Source organism: Etheostoma cragini, chromosome 18 (genome assembly GCF_013103735.1).
Source record: "Etheostoma cragini isolate CJK2018 chromosome 18, CSU_Ecrag_1.0, whole genome shotgun sequence".
NCBI classification, from domain to species: domain Eukaryota; kingdom Metazoa; phylum Chordata; class Actinopteri; order Perciformes; family Percidae; genus Etheostoma; species Etheostoma cragini.
In genome coordinates, this window is record NC_048424.1 from 9,208,935 (window position 1) to 9,226,757 (window position 17,823).

The following is a 17,823-nucleotide window of genomic DNA, read 5'->3' on the forward strand; positions in this document are numbered from 1 at the left end:
CAGTCCTAGAATATTTTAACTTTTAAATAGAAAAAACTATTGTTTCTACAAATGGGATAAAACCTCACCATATACACTGCAGTGTTTTACACTAAATTTGTATGATAAAATAAAGAAGTGTTTTACACACTATGTTATTAGTGGGGCACACCCATGTCTTATGTATAGATTTGACTTGAGAGGAATGTGAGCTATGCTGTTGACTCTGTTTGGGAAAATTATTTTGGGATGTTCTAAACATAATCTAAATTTAAATGCCAGGGGACTTCAAGAATGTTTATTTGTTTTTCGGTTAAACTGTCTCGACTGTGCCCATGTAGGATTCAAACCAAACAATACAGGCCTCCACCACTGCCCCTACTTAAAAAGTCCCAATCTCCTTGACCCAAATTCCACCACAGCAGGATGGATGGGCACCCACCCCCCACCCAAGGCACACACTCACGCATACACAATGGCCTTCCCTCTCTGGCCCCCTGAGAAATAAAGGAAGGGGGGTGGTCAATTCTTTCCATTATCAACACACATTGCAGCTTGGGGGAAGTTTGCTGACTTTACCAAAATTGTGTAAACATGAATAAAGAAAGACCTGGGCAATTTATAAAATACAGCAGTGTCCCATGGCAGTGGGCTCTCTTTCACATAGGTGTTATTTTCAGGGTATGTGTGGGGCCATGATTTATTCCAAGATGGACTCACTCAGACTGCCGGACAAGGCCATGTGTACCTACATGGATAATAAAACAGGAACCATGTTGATTTAACAGACTACTGGCATCTCCTATTGAACTTTTCTTTTTTTACACAGGCACACAATTGTTAACATCCCTGTAATTGAATTAGTTTGTGACGGGGGTTAATGTGTGGTGGAGGTGGGTGGGTATTTTAAATAACGACTGTACCAGAAAGAATGAGTGTGAAGGGGGAGGCTACGGGGGGACAAGGATGGGACAGTAAAGAGATGAAGGGATGGCGTTAAGGGGTAGGGGGGCAGGGGTCTGCCCTAGGGCCGAAGCCCTAACTGACTTTAGAGGGTGTTACATATCTCTGACACACATTCATAGTTAAAATGCTTCTCTCTGCTGGAGACATGCTTTGTTTATGTGCAAGAGCACGTGGTAAGGCGATCCTCTCATATTAAATATCTCTGCAGCCAAAAAACAAACACTCTCCAGTGAGATCAGATAATGTTTCTGCTGTGGCTGTTTTAGCACCGCTATGTGTTTGTGTGTTGTTTGAGGGGGAGGGGGGCAGCTGGGTAGATAAATGGCAGCTGTTTACAAACTTTGCCAAATGTATGCAAATCCTTGTAATCATAGTCTTGAGCAAAAGCCATTTAAACAAAAGAAGTCCGTTAAAAAAAAGAGGGCAAGAAGACATCTACACCCTCCCCCAACAAACCCTATACAAGCACCCCCTTTCTGTATCAAAGGTGTGGTCACACTGACTCCAAGGAATCAACAGCACAGATATCACACAGTTACACCATTTAGTTAAAGTCTGAATTAAATTCACCTAAAGCCATTTATACAAAACTTAATATTAATCTATTTATATGCGTATGTATATAAACCCAAACCTGAGGTTCCCACAAAGCAAAAATTTCCAGACCTGCGCATTTGAACCATCACTTCCAGTTATGAACCAAAGAAGAATCAGTTTTGGCATGCAATTAATTTCATACGCCCCCTCTCCTCAGTCCCTACCCTCTGCGGCTAAGCTGAAAAGCCCCACTGGGAATTAGGATCCCACTCTAATCTAATGAAAAACTTCTCTGATGGGACACAGGGGGATGGCTTGGATGAAGATATGAGCTAAAAGCAGGCTTTGAATAAAGTTTGGCTGTATACTTCAGAGCATTCAGCAGTTAGCTTTGGTGAGAGACAGTACACGGTGAGAGGTATCTGTTACTACAGGTTTTTACTAAAGGGCTACTGTAAAACATCAATGAAAAAGGGAGATGTTTTCTGTAATGCACAAGAATGATGAATGAACACTCAATACACTAAACTTAAACCTCTAAACAGGGTTGAATAAAAGTGAATGAAATGAGGACATTACAGCTTTAAATCATTGTTTTACTTTTTACATTAGCCTAAGCAAAACCATCACCCTACAACCAAAGCCAGGACATTTACAAATCACAATGTTAACTAACCACACCCTCAGGATAACAATGCCTTCGGCTATACTCACTCATTTAAGGAGAAACCCCCGCTTTGGGTTTCATACATATCCTAAATAAATGAACAGTTTTAACTTGAATTATATTGGTACGTCACAGTAAAGCTGCCACACGTTCAGCAAAGTTAAAGAGAACTCTAAATAGTTAAAAATGTAAATAAGACCTATTTGAATCAATCTTACCTGTTAGAGTTATTGTTCCAAGCATTGGGGAAAAGTAAAAAAAATCCTTAAAAAAAAGACAATTATAAAAGATTGTAAAATATCTGATTATAAAAATATATGTTTTAAATGTGAGTCTCTCTTGTTTCCTTTTACTTCTGTTCACACTCAGTAAAATCTATTAGGGTTTTCTGCTTGGCTCCGTCTACACTAGTAAACTCAGTGTGAGGGCAGAAGGAGTGTCTCTCTCTCTCTCTCTTCCAGCGCTTCTTAGCCAATATGACCAGAAGAGAGGGCTCCACACACATTTCAACAGACTGACACACATGTCATGTTAGGTCCACCCCTTCCTCCCTCATTCTCCCACCTCCTCCTCCTCTCTTCAGCTGTTCTAAATGGGACCCCTCCCCTCGGACGTCAGTGTTCAGCTGGGACGACTGAAGCTCATTACAGAATCTTTTAAGGATGCATTTGTTACCCGTCCCTCCAAAAAAGTAATTGTACATGTGCAAACTCCATTCAACCCTCCCCCCCATACACACAAACCCATACACATTGTTTCTTTGAATCAGATTGGGGGAAGGCTACAGTCTCCTTCTCTGGCCTTAATACCCATGCATGACCTCAAAACACAGTTTTTTGTTTAACTGAAAATCTTTCAACCCCCCCCACCTTTTTCAGGAGGCAACTGGACTCTCCCTCGTATCTTATGGTTAATGTCACTAATCATGTGGAGGGATGTTCAGAAAAGGCCAACCAGATGAAATTTCAGGATTTTACTTTGAAATTTTGGATTTTTACTTTAGAAATAATAATTTTTTTTAAAGTTTCTTTTCCAGCCTTTCCCTGCTTATGAAATTGATGAAATAGTAAGTCATAGTTCACTGCACAGTCTCAAAACTTTCAACACATATCCATGATTGAGGTGAAGTTCAGACCAAGGGCCTTAAACCAAAACCTAACATGAACGGGGGTGCCATTGAGTTGCCGCTTGCCCCCTGTGAATGTTAACAAGCCACTCTCAATTGCTCCAATGCAGACGCATTTAATTCAGCTTTTGTCTGAGGGAGGGGAGACAAGAAGGAATGCAGATAAATCCTCAGGTAAATACCAGCATAATCTGATCTGTCACACTTCAGCATTGTCCCAGAGGAATGTGTGAATTCCATCAAGAAGGCTCCCGAATGGGTGATAACAGCGTTAATCAAGTGCCGTCTGAAAGCCCCCCGCCACACACAAACACCCAAAAGTCCAAGCTTTTAAATGTATATATGTAAAAATGTATTGATAAAAAGCATAGCTGCATTAATATCGTGCTCCAGGCACGATATTAATGCAGTTACAGCAGGGTCTTTGCATCCAACAGGATAACCGTCAGCATGTACAATATTTTTGTGTGCTTTTCATAGTTTGAGATTTACTTGAAACTCTTACACTGAATACTTTCTCCATTTTTAAGATGCAAGCAAACACCCGCTTAAAATCAAATCAAGACAAAAAGAAAAGCTCTGGGACCATACGTGGCCAAAACCAAGACACAACGTACTGTGACTTTCTTCAGTGCTTTTCCGTTGGTCAGTGCTGGAACCGTATTGCATCAAAAATGTCGGCCTTGTTTAATGCTACTGTCATTGTCTTGATTCTGAATGACCAGTCAGCCTTTCAGCTCTTTGGGACTCAGAAATGTGCTGCATTTGCTGGACTTCCAGCTGCAAATGAGGTATATTTTCAGGAGAAACTTCCAGACAGGATAATAAAATGAATCTTCGTAACATTAGGGATAAACGCTTGTTTTCTTTTGCAAAACTAGGTTCTCTATGACTGACACTTCTGCTCTTTTCTCTGGTCTAAGTAAGTTAGTTAAGTGTTTTTAGTCTAAATATATAATTTAATTCCCTACATGCATTAATAGATGCAGCAAGTTTAGAGTGGAATCCTATGGGTATATAATGAAAGACCCTCTAATTTGATCACAGTCATTTACTAAGAATGTCATTCTGACACACCAGTGAGGCTTTCTGTTATTGGAGTGACTCATCTGGTGGCTATTTTACCATCAGTACTATACTACATAATGACCACTATGACAGTACTCTATATTATGCTGAGTAGACAATGAGTCAGACTGAGGGGAATTTAGAGTTTAATGTGAGTACTTCTTTTGGGGTCGGCCCACATCTTCCTTTTCCCTCCGAGCTTCCTTTATATGACTCACTCACATCGGTCACATTCCTAGACTTTCATACATACTAAAATATGTCAATGTAGGCACAGCTTCAGGCTACACTCAGCTGCATGGGTTATTGCAATTGAAGGCATAGGCCAAAGGTTTGAACACACCGTCTCATTCAATGAGTTTCCTTTATTTTAATGACTATTTACATTGTATTATTACACTGATTATCACTGAAGGCATCTAAACTATGAATGAACACATGTGGAATTATGTACTGAAAATGGAACAGGGCATATAGAATCCATCCGGTCATCTTTTTGCCGTCTTGTAAAGACACGGTGGTTGGAACCAATGATCTCAAACTTGGACTCATCAGACCAAAACACAGACTTCCACTGGTCTAATGTCCATTCCTTGTATTTCTTGGCCCAAACAAATCTCTTCTGCTTGTTGCCTGTCCTTAGCAGCAGTAGTTTCCTAGCTGCTATTTGACCGTGAAGGCCTGATTTGCGTAGTCTCCTCTTAACAGTTGTTCTAGAAACATGTCTACTGCTCATTTCTTCAAGTAATGATGGCCACTTGTTTCTCTTGACTTAGCTGATTGGTTCTTGCCATAATATGAATTCTAACAGTTGTCCAATAAGGCTGTTGGCGGCGTATCAACCTGACTTCTCTACAACACAACTAATGGGCCCAAAACCATTAATAAGGCAAGAAATTCCACTAATGAACCCTGACAAGGCACAACTGTGGAGTGAAAACAATTTCAGGTGACTACCTCATGAAGCTCATTGAGAGAACACCAAGGGTTTGCAGAGCTATCAAAAAAGCAAAGGGTGGCTACTTTGATGAAACTAGAATATATGACCTGTTTTCAGTTATTTCACACTTTATTGTCAAGTACATAATCCCATATGTGTTCATTCATAGTTCTGCTGCCTTCAGTTATAATCTACAATGTAAATAGTCATGAACATGAAGAAAACGCATTGAACGAGAAGGTGGTTCCAAACTTGGCCTGTACTCTATCGATATCTATCTATCTATATATATAAAAAAGTACCTTTTTTCAAATCTTTATCATCATCATCAAATCCTACGAGCATAATAACCAGCTCTGATGACTTTATCCTGCTAACAAATGTTCTTATATGTGTGTATATGATGCCTCTGATTGAAGTTAAGAGGACTAAGAATAAAACACTAACGTAATTCTCTACTTAGTTTTGGTCTCATTGGTCATTTGATCCCTACAGACCTGCTGTGACCCGATCATTACGAACTAATGCCAAACACTATTTAAACCCACAGAACATTATTTACTTTCATAGGAAACAAAAAAGATAACTATAAGAGTAAATATAAGTTAAAACTTTACATTTGTTTTCTTTCAGTACATGCTTATTTAATTAAAATAGGTTTCCATCACAACACTAAATGAATGGATGTTTATTTTGTATATAAACCTCAGCTAAATCAGGACAACATAGGGCCACGTCTGGGGGGGGTGACGCCCCACATATCTCGATAAATCAGAAAACATGCCTGAGTTCAGGAATGTTTAAAGGAGGGGTCTTCAATGGTTGGGCGGGTGGGGTCTTGGGGGGCCGGGTGGGCGGAGGCGCTTTTTGTAGCCTGTAAAGAAGTGAATGACATCATCGGACAGCACAGAAGAAAAACACCCCCTACTCTTCCAAGATCTGAATAGGATGATGTTGAAATAATTGGAGGAAAGGGAAACGAGAGCAGTGAGTGTGTGAAACTGAGATCAGAGAGAGGTTTCATTCAATCCCTCTCCTTTCTTCTCCATTTTTTTTTCACGTTTGCTCCATTCATACAGTTGTTTTTATCTCCCGAATCCACACCCCAGTCCTCTTTTAATCCTTCTCCCTCTCTCCGCCACTTTCCCCTGTGTCTCTTCTACCCTCTTGAGCCCCCATCCCACCCCTCCTCCTGGTTTGTGTGTGGGCCGGATAACAATGTCAGCCAGGAAACGCAGTCATTCTTTGACATCACAGTTTCCTCTTCCTTTTGCCCGTTTCCTCGAGGTACACTTCATTCTGTACTCTACACAGGCCGTCCAACAACCTTTCCGCCTTTTCTTACTGGCATTATGTCTGTACGTGAAGTGATGCAGCGTGATGAGATTAACACTGCAGATTTGACGGCTCAAATTTGGTTACTTCGTGACCATCTTTTGTTTAGTTTTGCTGTGAAACAATAGAGGATATGTTTACAGCTTTCAGCATTGAGAGAGAAGGTGTTGTTCCAAAAAAAAAAAATCTTATCTTGCACGCAACTGGAAACAATTACATTTGAGATCAAGAGTGTGTGCTCGTTGGTCTTCTCTGGTCCAGTTCAAGTCCTACAACTTAGGACAAAAACTGTTTGGTTGAAGAATAGCATTTCTTCCAGAAGGGTATGTTTAGCCAGTTTTACCATCAGTTATACTTTAATTCCTGGAATATCGGCAACAGCAATTTAGCATTCCAGTTGTTGTTATGCATGATCTTGTCCTTTAGAGTTTAGATATAAAGAAGCCCCTCCTAAAGCTTAAAAAAGGCCTTGGAAATAGTCCACATGTAAAAGCGAGCGTAACAGTACTGAGATGAATGAAAAGGACTGACTAACTTGTCAGTTTGATACAATCTACAGAAATGTGTTTCAAATGAGTATTTCTCTTCAAATGTAGTCTAGATGAAAGCTTTTTTCTAAATTTTTTAAATAAAAATTAGTAGAAACAGGCTGGTTTGCTGTTGCTCAACCCGAAAAGTGTCTCATCTCTCTACTCAATGAAAAAGGGTTTCCACTCTCTAACCAGCTGTATTTCAAGAGACCTTGCCCAGAAATGTTCTTTCATTTAAGTCATTTAATCTCAACTGAGTGTTTAAATAACAATGTCACGGTCAGAGAACATAACTCAATAGAGTGAGTAAATCCACTTGTTTCCACATCAATTTAACTTGTTTTCAAACCTTTCTAAAAGAAAAATGTGGGTAACGTAAAGCAGGGCGGGATAAGGAAGATGCTAAAGTATTGAGTGTCCAGCACTAAGAAGATTACACTTAATTCTTGCATCGGAAACAAGTGAAAAACGTCACCTCACTGACACATTCTTGGCAGTTTCTAAAATATATTATCATTAATTACAAAGTAAAAACTGGTGTACTATCGTATTTGGCTACTTGCTGAATTGTATAAAACGGCCATAACGCTATTAAAGACGAAGGAGTGGTCAGTCACATTCCTGTTGCATTCTCTTAATCCTCCATATGCCTGGGGGAGGTTAGGGGTTGAGGAGGGAGATTAGGTTCCCTGATGCTGGGAAAGATGAGAGAGAGGCGCCTGCGGAGACAGGAGGGTCCTTGGGGGATTGAGAGCCCTGGTGGGAGTCTACCATGAGTTTGACCTTATTACTGTAATTTTAGGCCCTCTGTACCTGGGACACTCCTTTTTTAATACTCTAAGACTTTTGAGTTTAGTTCAGTTATCTTAAATGATTTGCTTGCGACAGGGCTGCACTCCATACAAAATATATTAGCATGCTAATGTCAGCATTTAGCTCAAAGCACTGCTGTGGCCAAGAGCAGCCTCGCTTAGCTGCTAGCTTGTGTTGTTACACCAGAACCAAGCAGTACAATGTTTGATGATATGGCTCAGTTCAGAGGCTTTAACAACACTGAAATCTATGTTATTACAGTGTAACGGTTTAATAAATAAAGGTTCAACAATTGGCTTTAGAACAAACACAAGGGAATTAATGGTAACAATCATGACAAACATTTATGTAGTCTGAGGTCGAGAAGCAGTAAATGTTTTGGTACAAATGCACCTTGTATTTGAGCGGGAAAAAAAGGCTTTCCGTTTCTGCAGTTGACAAATGACAGCTTTCTATCAGCATTCTTATCACCTCTCTTGCCCTGAAGTGTATCATTAAAGCACTTCATAACAAATGACTGACTAAAACAGTCTGCACTGATGAACATTGAACATTGAACAACTGACTGGACAATAATGGCTCATAAGGGGATCAGGGCCTTTTTAGCACTCCAATGTAAAACTTGTCTCCCAAACACGTTCCTCTGGGATAACTTCCTTTCTCTGCTGGAAAGATATAATTTTGACATCCTGCAACAAGTAGATGGATCACCATCTGCGCAAATAGAGAACATACCTAGGACAAAATAATGCCTCCCAGTAGTGGGAGTACAGTAGAAAAATCAACGCACAAACATCCTAAAAGGAAACACATAGTGAGTATTGTCAGTTGGAATGTAAAGGGAATATGGGCAAAAATCCAAAAGAAACAAGTCAGCGGCTGGTTTGTGTTACGATGAGTGCATAGCCTTATTGGCAAAGATCAGACAGAGCTTAAGTGAAGGGAGAGGTCCCTTTTCCAGGCATGATGAACGTTTTGGCAACATGACTATGTCTGTCCCCTAAGCAGAGTTTGAGTGAGTCCATCCTGAAATTAAATCATGGACACACACACACACACACACACACACACACACAACTCCGCACAGACAACAATATGTTCACCTTGTAAAAGTTAACACCTGTAACCATAAAAGCAATTAAACTGTAGCCAAAACTCTAGTGAATTATTGCTGGCGATTCTAGACACACCTGCTATCTGTTTGACAATTTGACCCATTTTACAAAATTGGGTTGCAACTATTACATGCTTTCATTATTGAATTCTGTGCTGCACTTACGTTTTTTTAAATCTATAACATGTACCTAAAAGCATTCAATTTCTAAAAAAAGAAGAAGACAGAAACACTGCATTCATCTGCTCCCTTTAGTAGGATGAAACAAACAGCCATGCAAGATTTGACCTATATATGATGTCCAGCGTTACTACAAATAAACACTAACTGTGAGAAACACACAAACACAGTCAGCATTCTCGCTCCCCCTCAAGACTTCCAGAAAATTATCTGTCTTCTCTTAGAGCCCGTAAGCCATCTGGGAGGGACCTTCAATGCTTTGGCCAGTGAATTACATCAGCTATGATGTCAGTCTTTGGGCTCCCACTGCGCCTGAGGTGCCACACCCCTGAAACTAGCAACCCAAGCAATATGCAGGCTTCAGTCTGCACGTCTACTTGGACACAACACAGCACAACAAATCTTACTGCTTCTAATGAGATTAACATGTGAAAACTTTAACATGGTTTCTTTGATAACACATGATTTACTGCTGCCCACAAAAAGACATCTTGTCAGAGAGACTGGTTTTATTCTGACAAAAGCTGAAGTGATAAGTTTCATTTTTATTCAATTTGTAGTAATGATGCACTTTGTAATCTGACGCAATCAGTGCGTGCATCATTCATGGATGACTGTGTGTTAACGTCTTACTCTCTCTTCATCCCTATCTATTCTTCCTCCTGCTGGCTCTCGCTCATTGCTTGCCCCGCCCTTATCTTTAGCAAAAAAACCATTTCCCCTCAATACTCTACTTCTATGCAATATTTATTCGGTTTCTTTCCGTCTATTACGACTGCATTCTTAAGCCTCAGATCTCCCGCCTGGGCTTTCTCAGCCCAGACTAAGAATTGTTGTTAAACCGTATACAATACAATAACACCGTCAAACTAGACTTAGACTAATTGAGTCTCCCTCTACAAAAGCCCTTCAGTCAGCAGAGAAGTCTGATATTATACACTTTTTAAGTCTTTTTATTCCTGTCTACAATTCAGATATAAGAAATAAGAAGACAATCAACAGGTATTGCTATTTTTAAGAAAGTGAGCTAGGTTGCTTATGTTGTCTCAAGTGTTTACCATTCTTTAAAGAAGACACGTCATGTTATCCAGGTTGGTGTGGGATGCGCTTTGGGTATGGCGGTTTACCATCAGCTGGGTCCTTAAACTTTGAACACGCTAGTATACCTGATAGAGATCCTGGTTGTGTATGCCTGGGCTTGCACATATGTGAGAGTATGTGTGTTTTTGCTTATGAGTCAGTCTTTTGATCTGCAGTCTGTTGTTTTTCGTTGTTATCAGAGAGATTCCTCTCGTCTTCCTGTCTCCCACAATGCATTGCTGTCTTTATCAGGCTTCACAAGAGGTAGAGAAGTGCTGGGATGTGCAACCCCTACACACCTTCCACTTTCCTATTTTCTCTCTGTTCCCCCAGTTTGTATCTTTCTTCCTTTCACACCCCTTCTCTCTAATCTGTAGCCTTGAAGGTCTTTCGCAACGTCAGTTGTTTTCTGTTGTTCAATGAAGGGCGGGAAAAACATGTACTGCTTCTTGTATTCAATGTTTTATTATAATAACCCCCGTCGTGTTGTCCAACATTGTCCAATGTTCTTTTTACCTGACCAATTGTATTTAACCAAAATAACATGATTGATTCCTCACAACACTCTTTGGCAATTACAAATCTCTACTTTCATAATATATTATTCAATTTTATAGCATTTGAAAAAAATTGAAGTAGTTTTAAAATATTGAGTAAAAGTTGAAATATTCCAGTGTGATTCTCCATCAACATCCACACCTTTCATTTTTTGTCTAAACAATTCCTAATTTCTGCTTTTCAAACTCAAACATTAGGTATAATTTCCTTATTTATTGGCCATAAATTGCAAAAATAACTGTAAACTTAAAGTTAATAGGTTAGTGTTACGTAGTGTTGAAAACGTCAAAAAGTGACAAACATTGAAAAAGGCGTCAAGTGTTGAAAATAAGGGGGAAAAAAAGTAAGAAAGTTAAATAGATTAAAAAGCATCAACAAAAGTGTTGATTTTGACGTGAAGACAACACAAGGGTTACAGAGAATACAACTTGGTTTTGTGTACATAAAATCAAATGGTCTGCAGCTTCTATATGATCTAAGAATTCCTGACAAGAAAAATATGTCGTACCCCTTTTTTCTGTTCAATACCTTGCCACTTTACTAATTAACTTACAGTACATGTCTACAGATGCAATGATTTCAACAACCTAATTATTCTGTTAGTCTACCGTACCACATCAACTCATACACTCTGTATCTCTGCTCTGATGAGGGTATTGGGTAACTCTATAATTGGACAGAATTGCCTCATTAAATAGCTAATTAAATAGGTTATTTTACAAAGTGGTATGTGACATATCTCTGTGTTTTGGGCAGTATTAGATTACTCCTTCCCTTGGGTCCTTACATATTATGAAGTGCGCAGGTTGCTTTGTCTAAATATTAAGGCCCCTGCAGCCCTCCCAGATTGAGGGAGACACGATAGAAATGGCAAAGAAAATAAACAAACACAGCCCTGTAGATAGGAAGGTGCTGCAGGAGATGGACAGGTCAGGTCAGGTCAGTGCACATGTTAATGGTAGAAATTAATTTTACCTAGTTTGTTACTGGTAATGATTATCTCAGATTACTAATTTAAATGATTAAATGTTCCTTAAGTCGCGCCGCCAACTTTGTAAAAAACCTTACAGTTTACTTTGATGTTAAAATGTATACATGTTGGCAGGACGATCTGAAATGTTTTGCACAGTCTTTCGCTGTACGTTTTGTTGGTGAGATGTTTGAGTCACACACGTCTCGTCTTCATATCCCAAACAAGGAATGAGTTTAACCCTTTCCCACTCCCGCTTGGTCAGTGGCTGCCCACGTGGGACTGCTGGGATTGCCCTGAGTAATGAAAGGGGGCCAATTAATGTCTTCCAGTGATGCGGGCCCTTGATTGGTCAGGACCTGTAAACAACTGCGTACCCTGCTTACCGATAGTTACGCGTCTGAATCACTTCATTCTCATTGACTACAGTGTTAGCAGCCAATTGCAAAGTGTAAAAGTTTAAATATATTGAACTTTAAGAGCATTACTCAGCAGCAATTTTGAACGGTGTGCCACGCCGTGAGTAGCCCTTCCTTTGAGTTGTCTCCACCACCCAAAACAATGTCACAGCCAATGCAGAGCGGTTTTACTGCGGATCATGTGTAGGGGGCAATATTTCCACTTTATGAGAACAATTATTTTGGCAAGTCCATTAAATTAGGCCTACTTCTGTGTTCATTAGCTACAATTTCGGCAGGCAAACACACGCAGGGTTGTGATGTAAGCTCAAATTCTTCCTGCATCTATCCTGAAGTGCAGCATAACACTAAATCCAACTACACATTTCAAAAATGGATGTATGTATGCAAGGTAACATTTGCATGCAATGATGGGTTAAGGAATGTGTGAGGAAACAGGGAGGGGGTGTTGGGTGTGCGGCTCCTGTGTGAAAAGCCACCCCCCCCGCCACAGCTGAAGAGACAGTACAAAATCCCAGACACAAACACAAAACCATTACTTACCCCAGCCACCACAGGAACATCACCCAAAGTCACACACTGTAAATAAACAGAATTGACGGAACAGATGCACATATATACACGCACCTTCTGCCAGAGTGTTGTCCTCTGAGTGTCCATTCAGACTGGTCATGCTGGAGATTTGTCCATTTTTCTCCAAAGGCTGAAAAAGACAAAGAAGAGAGACTCACACCAATCTTCTCATAAAACACCCAGCAATTAAGTAAATAATTTCTTTAACGCAGACAATGACTTTACGAAAGCACTAAAACTACAAAAAAGGCCAATCCATCCAACAGCAGCTGGTTACCATTCACCACCATACATACATCGTATAACAGTTTTCAAATGATGCTGACCACCAAACACACGCTGAATAAGAGCTACACAAATCTGAGAATAAACTTAATATACCAACATCACAGCAAAAAGTTAAATTGCAAGAACATTAAGGATTCAAGATCCTGACAGTTTTTTCTGGTAGTGACCAGCTCCAACTGACAGTCATACAATAGCAAGCAGGTCGGAGCTTTGTCTGTCCCAACCAAGCGAGAGGGAACCAGAGCCTCCCCACAGAGTAGCTAATCTAACTAATGGACAACCCAGACTCCATTCCCATCAGCCTAAATTCATCCAGGAAATCCCTGAAAAATGACACCACCAAGAGGACGCTTGGTTTGGGACAGGTTGGGAGGGACGTGCTGCGAGATGTGAAACAGAAAGTGACAAACAAAAAGTAACAAAGGCACACCCTTTGAGGAGAGCAGATAACAGACATCAAATGTATAGTAATGCAAAATTATTAATAATAATTTGCAAGTGTGACCAAGGAAATTCACTGCTATATTATTTTTACCCGTTTGACCAGATTGGTCAGCCAATCCAATGTTTTGACAGTTGCATCCCATGACCTTTATTAGTCTTTCCTGGGTTACACAGATGTGAAATTTTGTTTGCATTGACTGAAGCAAACAAAATACCAAACTGATCTGCAAAACCAGATGAAATTAGGTGGTTTTGATAATATTGTGGTCATAATTGGTTGTAGATTTAATGAGACAGCTTAAGAGAATGCAAGCTGCAGTTTGCCACAAGAGATTATTTCCCCCTCTTTTATGTCTGACACATTTTAACAAAAAACAAACACCATACCCATGCGAGAGCCCCGTAGGACTTGCAAATGTGTGTCTAACTTGAAAGTGAAAGTTATTGATTGAACATGATGCTGCCATTATTTGCCAGACAAGATCCATACTGTACATTGGTAGCCTTTACACCCACACAAATACACTTACTCACATAAATAAACCTATGGGTTCAAATGCTTACACAGAGGGGATGATGAGGCTGTCATTGTTATAACTTAAAGCCATCAGAATCTTTATCAGATTCGAAGTTTGAGCTATTAACTGACCTCCAGACCTGCAGCGACCCCGCCCTCTCCTAACCCAACTCATGAGTGGCATTCCCAGCATTCCATGACAATAATGCAGCGAGGTGCTGCTGAAAATGCAAAAGCAGGAAAACTGTTTAATGCTGCTTCAAATTTCCCTAAACTTTAAAAGTTTCACAAATATAAAGAAAAGGAAAAGTACAGTCACTAATTTCTTCAAGTCTGCTTTTTTCTGAATGCCTCGGCCTAGTTTAGCAACCCGAGGAATGACAGAAGTATTATTCCCAAGTGAACATAAGCACACACAAGCAAACTCATGGTAGGAGATAACAAGTTTAAAATCTCTCTGGTGGGTCATATGTGACAGTTAACCTCACAACCTCTGACCCCTAAGTATTGGACAGAGTCTCGGAGCAGGAGGATGACGCTGTTGGATAGGAAATGTGTTGCAACTAGGAGAACGGAGTAGAGAGATAAAGGCAGATGAGAAGGAGTTCAAGGAGGTAAAAACAGATATGATTTAAAGAGTAAGGAGATGAGAAACAGAGCCAGGATGAGGAGGAAAAAAAAAGGCAAAGAATGTAGTCCATTTTAATGACATGATCAGTCCATCGTCCTTTTGGAGTCTTAAGGTAAGACTTATTGGTTTTGGTTCTGGTTCTTATTGATTTGTTAAAGAGGAAGATTCAAAGTAATTTTCACCCAGTTTTGACACCATTGCTGGATTTCCTGCTACGGGTAGACTCCATTCTCTGCACGTCACTGTAAAAAGAAAAGTCCTCAGAAAATGCTTCAGGTAGAAAGTTAAAAGAAAATAGAGAGAACTTGCAAATAAGCTTGATAATAGGAATCCGACTCCTTCAAAGCACTTTTGGGAATGAGAAGATTGATACTCTTGTGTATGTGTGACACATACACAAGTTGTTATGGGTCAGACTATTTCCTGGCTGGGAGCTGTGACTGTGCTAAGCTAACTGGCTGCTGGCTGTATCTATACATCGTATAAAGCCCGACCTATCAACTTGATTGGTCCGTACAGCTCCGGTTTGAGCATAGTTGCTCTACGACGGATCAAGTCCACATCAAACTACCCGACCTCAAATGTTGTGGGCGAGGCTAAGTTCGACTGGCATCCAGGCCATATCGGTGATATGCATTCCGGGGAAATGTTTAATCTAATGCAGATACGAGAATGACATATTTTGAGTGTCCATGTTGAACCATTTGCTTTGCCCACCGCTAATTTGTGTCTGACATGCATTGTCCATCCCCCTCACTCTGACAGCTCTCCATTAGTGCATGTAGGGTACTAAGCATGTGTGTGTCAGGCCTGTGTGTAATGTGTATCCCAACAACAGAAGAAAGTTAATTGCATATATATATAGATAGATAGATAGATAGATAGATATATCTATAGATAGATAGATATATCTATAGATAGATAGATAGATAGATATATATATAGATATATCTATATATAGATATATATATATAGATAGATATAGATATATCTATATATAGATATATCTATATATAGATATATCTATATATATATAGATAGATATAGATATATAGATATAGATATATAGATAGATATATAGATAGATATATCTATCTATATCTAGATATAGATATAGATAGATATATCTATCTATATCTAGATATAGATATCTATATCTATATCTATATCTAATCTTTTTTTTTTTCACCCTGGTCTAACAGGAGGTTTCAGGAGCCTGTGTGACCATCATGGCTCTCTCCCTCTCTCTCCCTCTCTTCAGCCCTGCCAGTCCCCAATCTATTATCCCTGACCCCCACATTCAGTACATACCAAAGATCAAGGCTTGTCAAGACCCCCAAAGGGCACTCTCAACATTGCGAACAATTTTTGAACTCTGCTCAGTGAGTACCTGTGATTCTTTGTGTTTGTACAGTCCAGAGCAGTTGAAAGTGAAATAAAGAAACACTGAACAAGCCAAACAGTCATGGATCACTAAAGAATTACCAAAAAGATAGTAAGACTCTGTGGGGAAAAATAATAATTTTGGGCTAATTTGTAGGAGCCAAATTCACAGAAATCTCTCAAAGATTTTGACGGGGCCAAATCTGACTACGTCAAGTCCTATTTACCAGATGTATTACTGATTTACGATATGGAAAGTAAGAATCTCTTTTCCTTTTTTCTCTCTCTTGATCTTTCCCTCTTTCATTCCAGCGGTCTCATCCATTTCTGCTCTATACACAACAGGTTTGTGCTTTTATTTATGGTTGCTTTAAGGAAGAGAGGTATCCTATTACAATAAATCTTTCAACTCTTCACTCGCCAACACAGAGACAAGCTATATGTGGAAACATACGAAATGTGTGTGTGTCCAAAAGAGAGGTTGACAATTTTTCTATTAGTTTACCTTTAAATGTATGGTCTTTCGAGTCTGGTGTTTGTCTTAAAGTTAAAAACTGTTCTGCAATTCATGACAAAATACAATTTACCTTGGATTGGATTACTCAAACTCATTAACAGGATGGTTTTAAAATACTTTTGAAAGTCACAAGAGGAAAAGTCAGGGGATAAAGTCATTAACATTCTGGAAACCATAAATACCTGTTTAACATTTCACATTCCAACAGTTTAAGATATTTTACTAGCCATCCTTATAGCCACACACCTTGAATATTTAATAATCAGGACTATGCATTGAAAGGACTCGGTCTCAGTTATATAAAACACTTACTAGCACTGTAATGGTAAGACAGAACTATAGAAAGATTTAAAAAAAGACTTGTGTGTGAGAGAGGAAGAGACCAAGTAGAAAGAAAGAAATGCAAACCAAAAGACTTAGTGACCCTAAAGAGTTACACACCTGTTAGCTGCTATTTTAGGCTAATAGATAAAGCCAGGTTGCCCTCCTCTACCTACATCAGTGCATCACTAACCTCTTAACCCAAAGTCTCACTACCTCCCACAATTTGTCTGTTTTTCATAACCCCCCATCCCTTCATCTGTGCGGCTGCTACACTTGAACAGCAAAGGGAGCCAAACAACAACAACAGCCTGCATGGTCACAGGAAAGACCCCCCAGGACACAATCATAATCAGGCCCCACTGGCCAGTGTTTAACCCCAGGGGGCCTGCCTTTCTAACTGGGTTGAAATAACAAATCCACTCCCTTTGCTGACCCTCCTGACATGAATCTCTAAATATCGTGGAGCTCTGATCAACATCTGAGCACCAGAGTAATATGTGAGAAAAGAAAATGACTAGTGAGGGAGGGTGTCTGGAACGCATACAAACGCTATAAACGTGGCTTTAATTAGTGAGACATTAAAACCAGACTGTTGTTTCTAGCTGTATGCCTCAAATTACTTTGAGATTATTGCCATACTAATGTCTATATGTTCTACGTTTTGGCACAGAAACAACATTCAGGGTCAAATACGTCACTTAAACATGGAGCTTTAGTTTGAAGAACAGTTTCTAAAGTCAGGTCTTTCCGGACAGTTGGTATATGTGGTTGAGAAGCATTGGCAAAAAATTACATGAACTGAAATTCAAAATATAAAGTGAAGAGAACAATAACTTGAGCAAAAATAGATTCTGGCACACAATC

General features: G+C 39.6%; 1 protein-coding gene across 2 annotated transcripts in view; it reads right to left on the reverse strand.

Annotated features, from left to right (window-relative positions):
* Positions 1 to 17,823, reverse strand: part of akap12b (A kinase (PRKA) anchor protein 12b) — a 39,162-nt gene that overhangs the window by 8,758 nt on the left and 12,581 nt on the right. The window contains exon 2 of one of the 2 annotated variants that reach the window (XM_034899751.1): positions 12,910 to 12,985. In XM_034899751.1, coding sequence (XP_034755642.1) covers positions 12,910 to 12,985 — 76 coding nt within the window. Of the gene's footprint in view, positions 1 to 2,367; positions 2,606 to 12,909; positions 12,986 to 17,823 lie in introns of those variants that run through there. The other variant, XM_034899752.1, reaches the window with a different exon arrangement.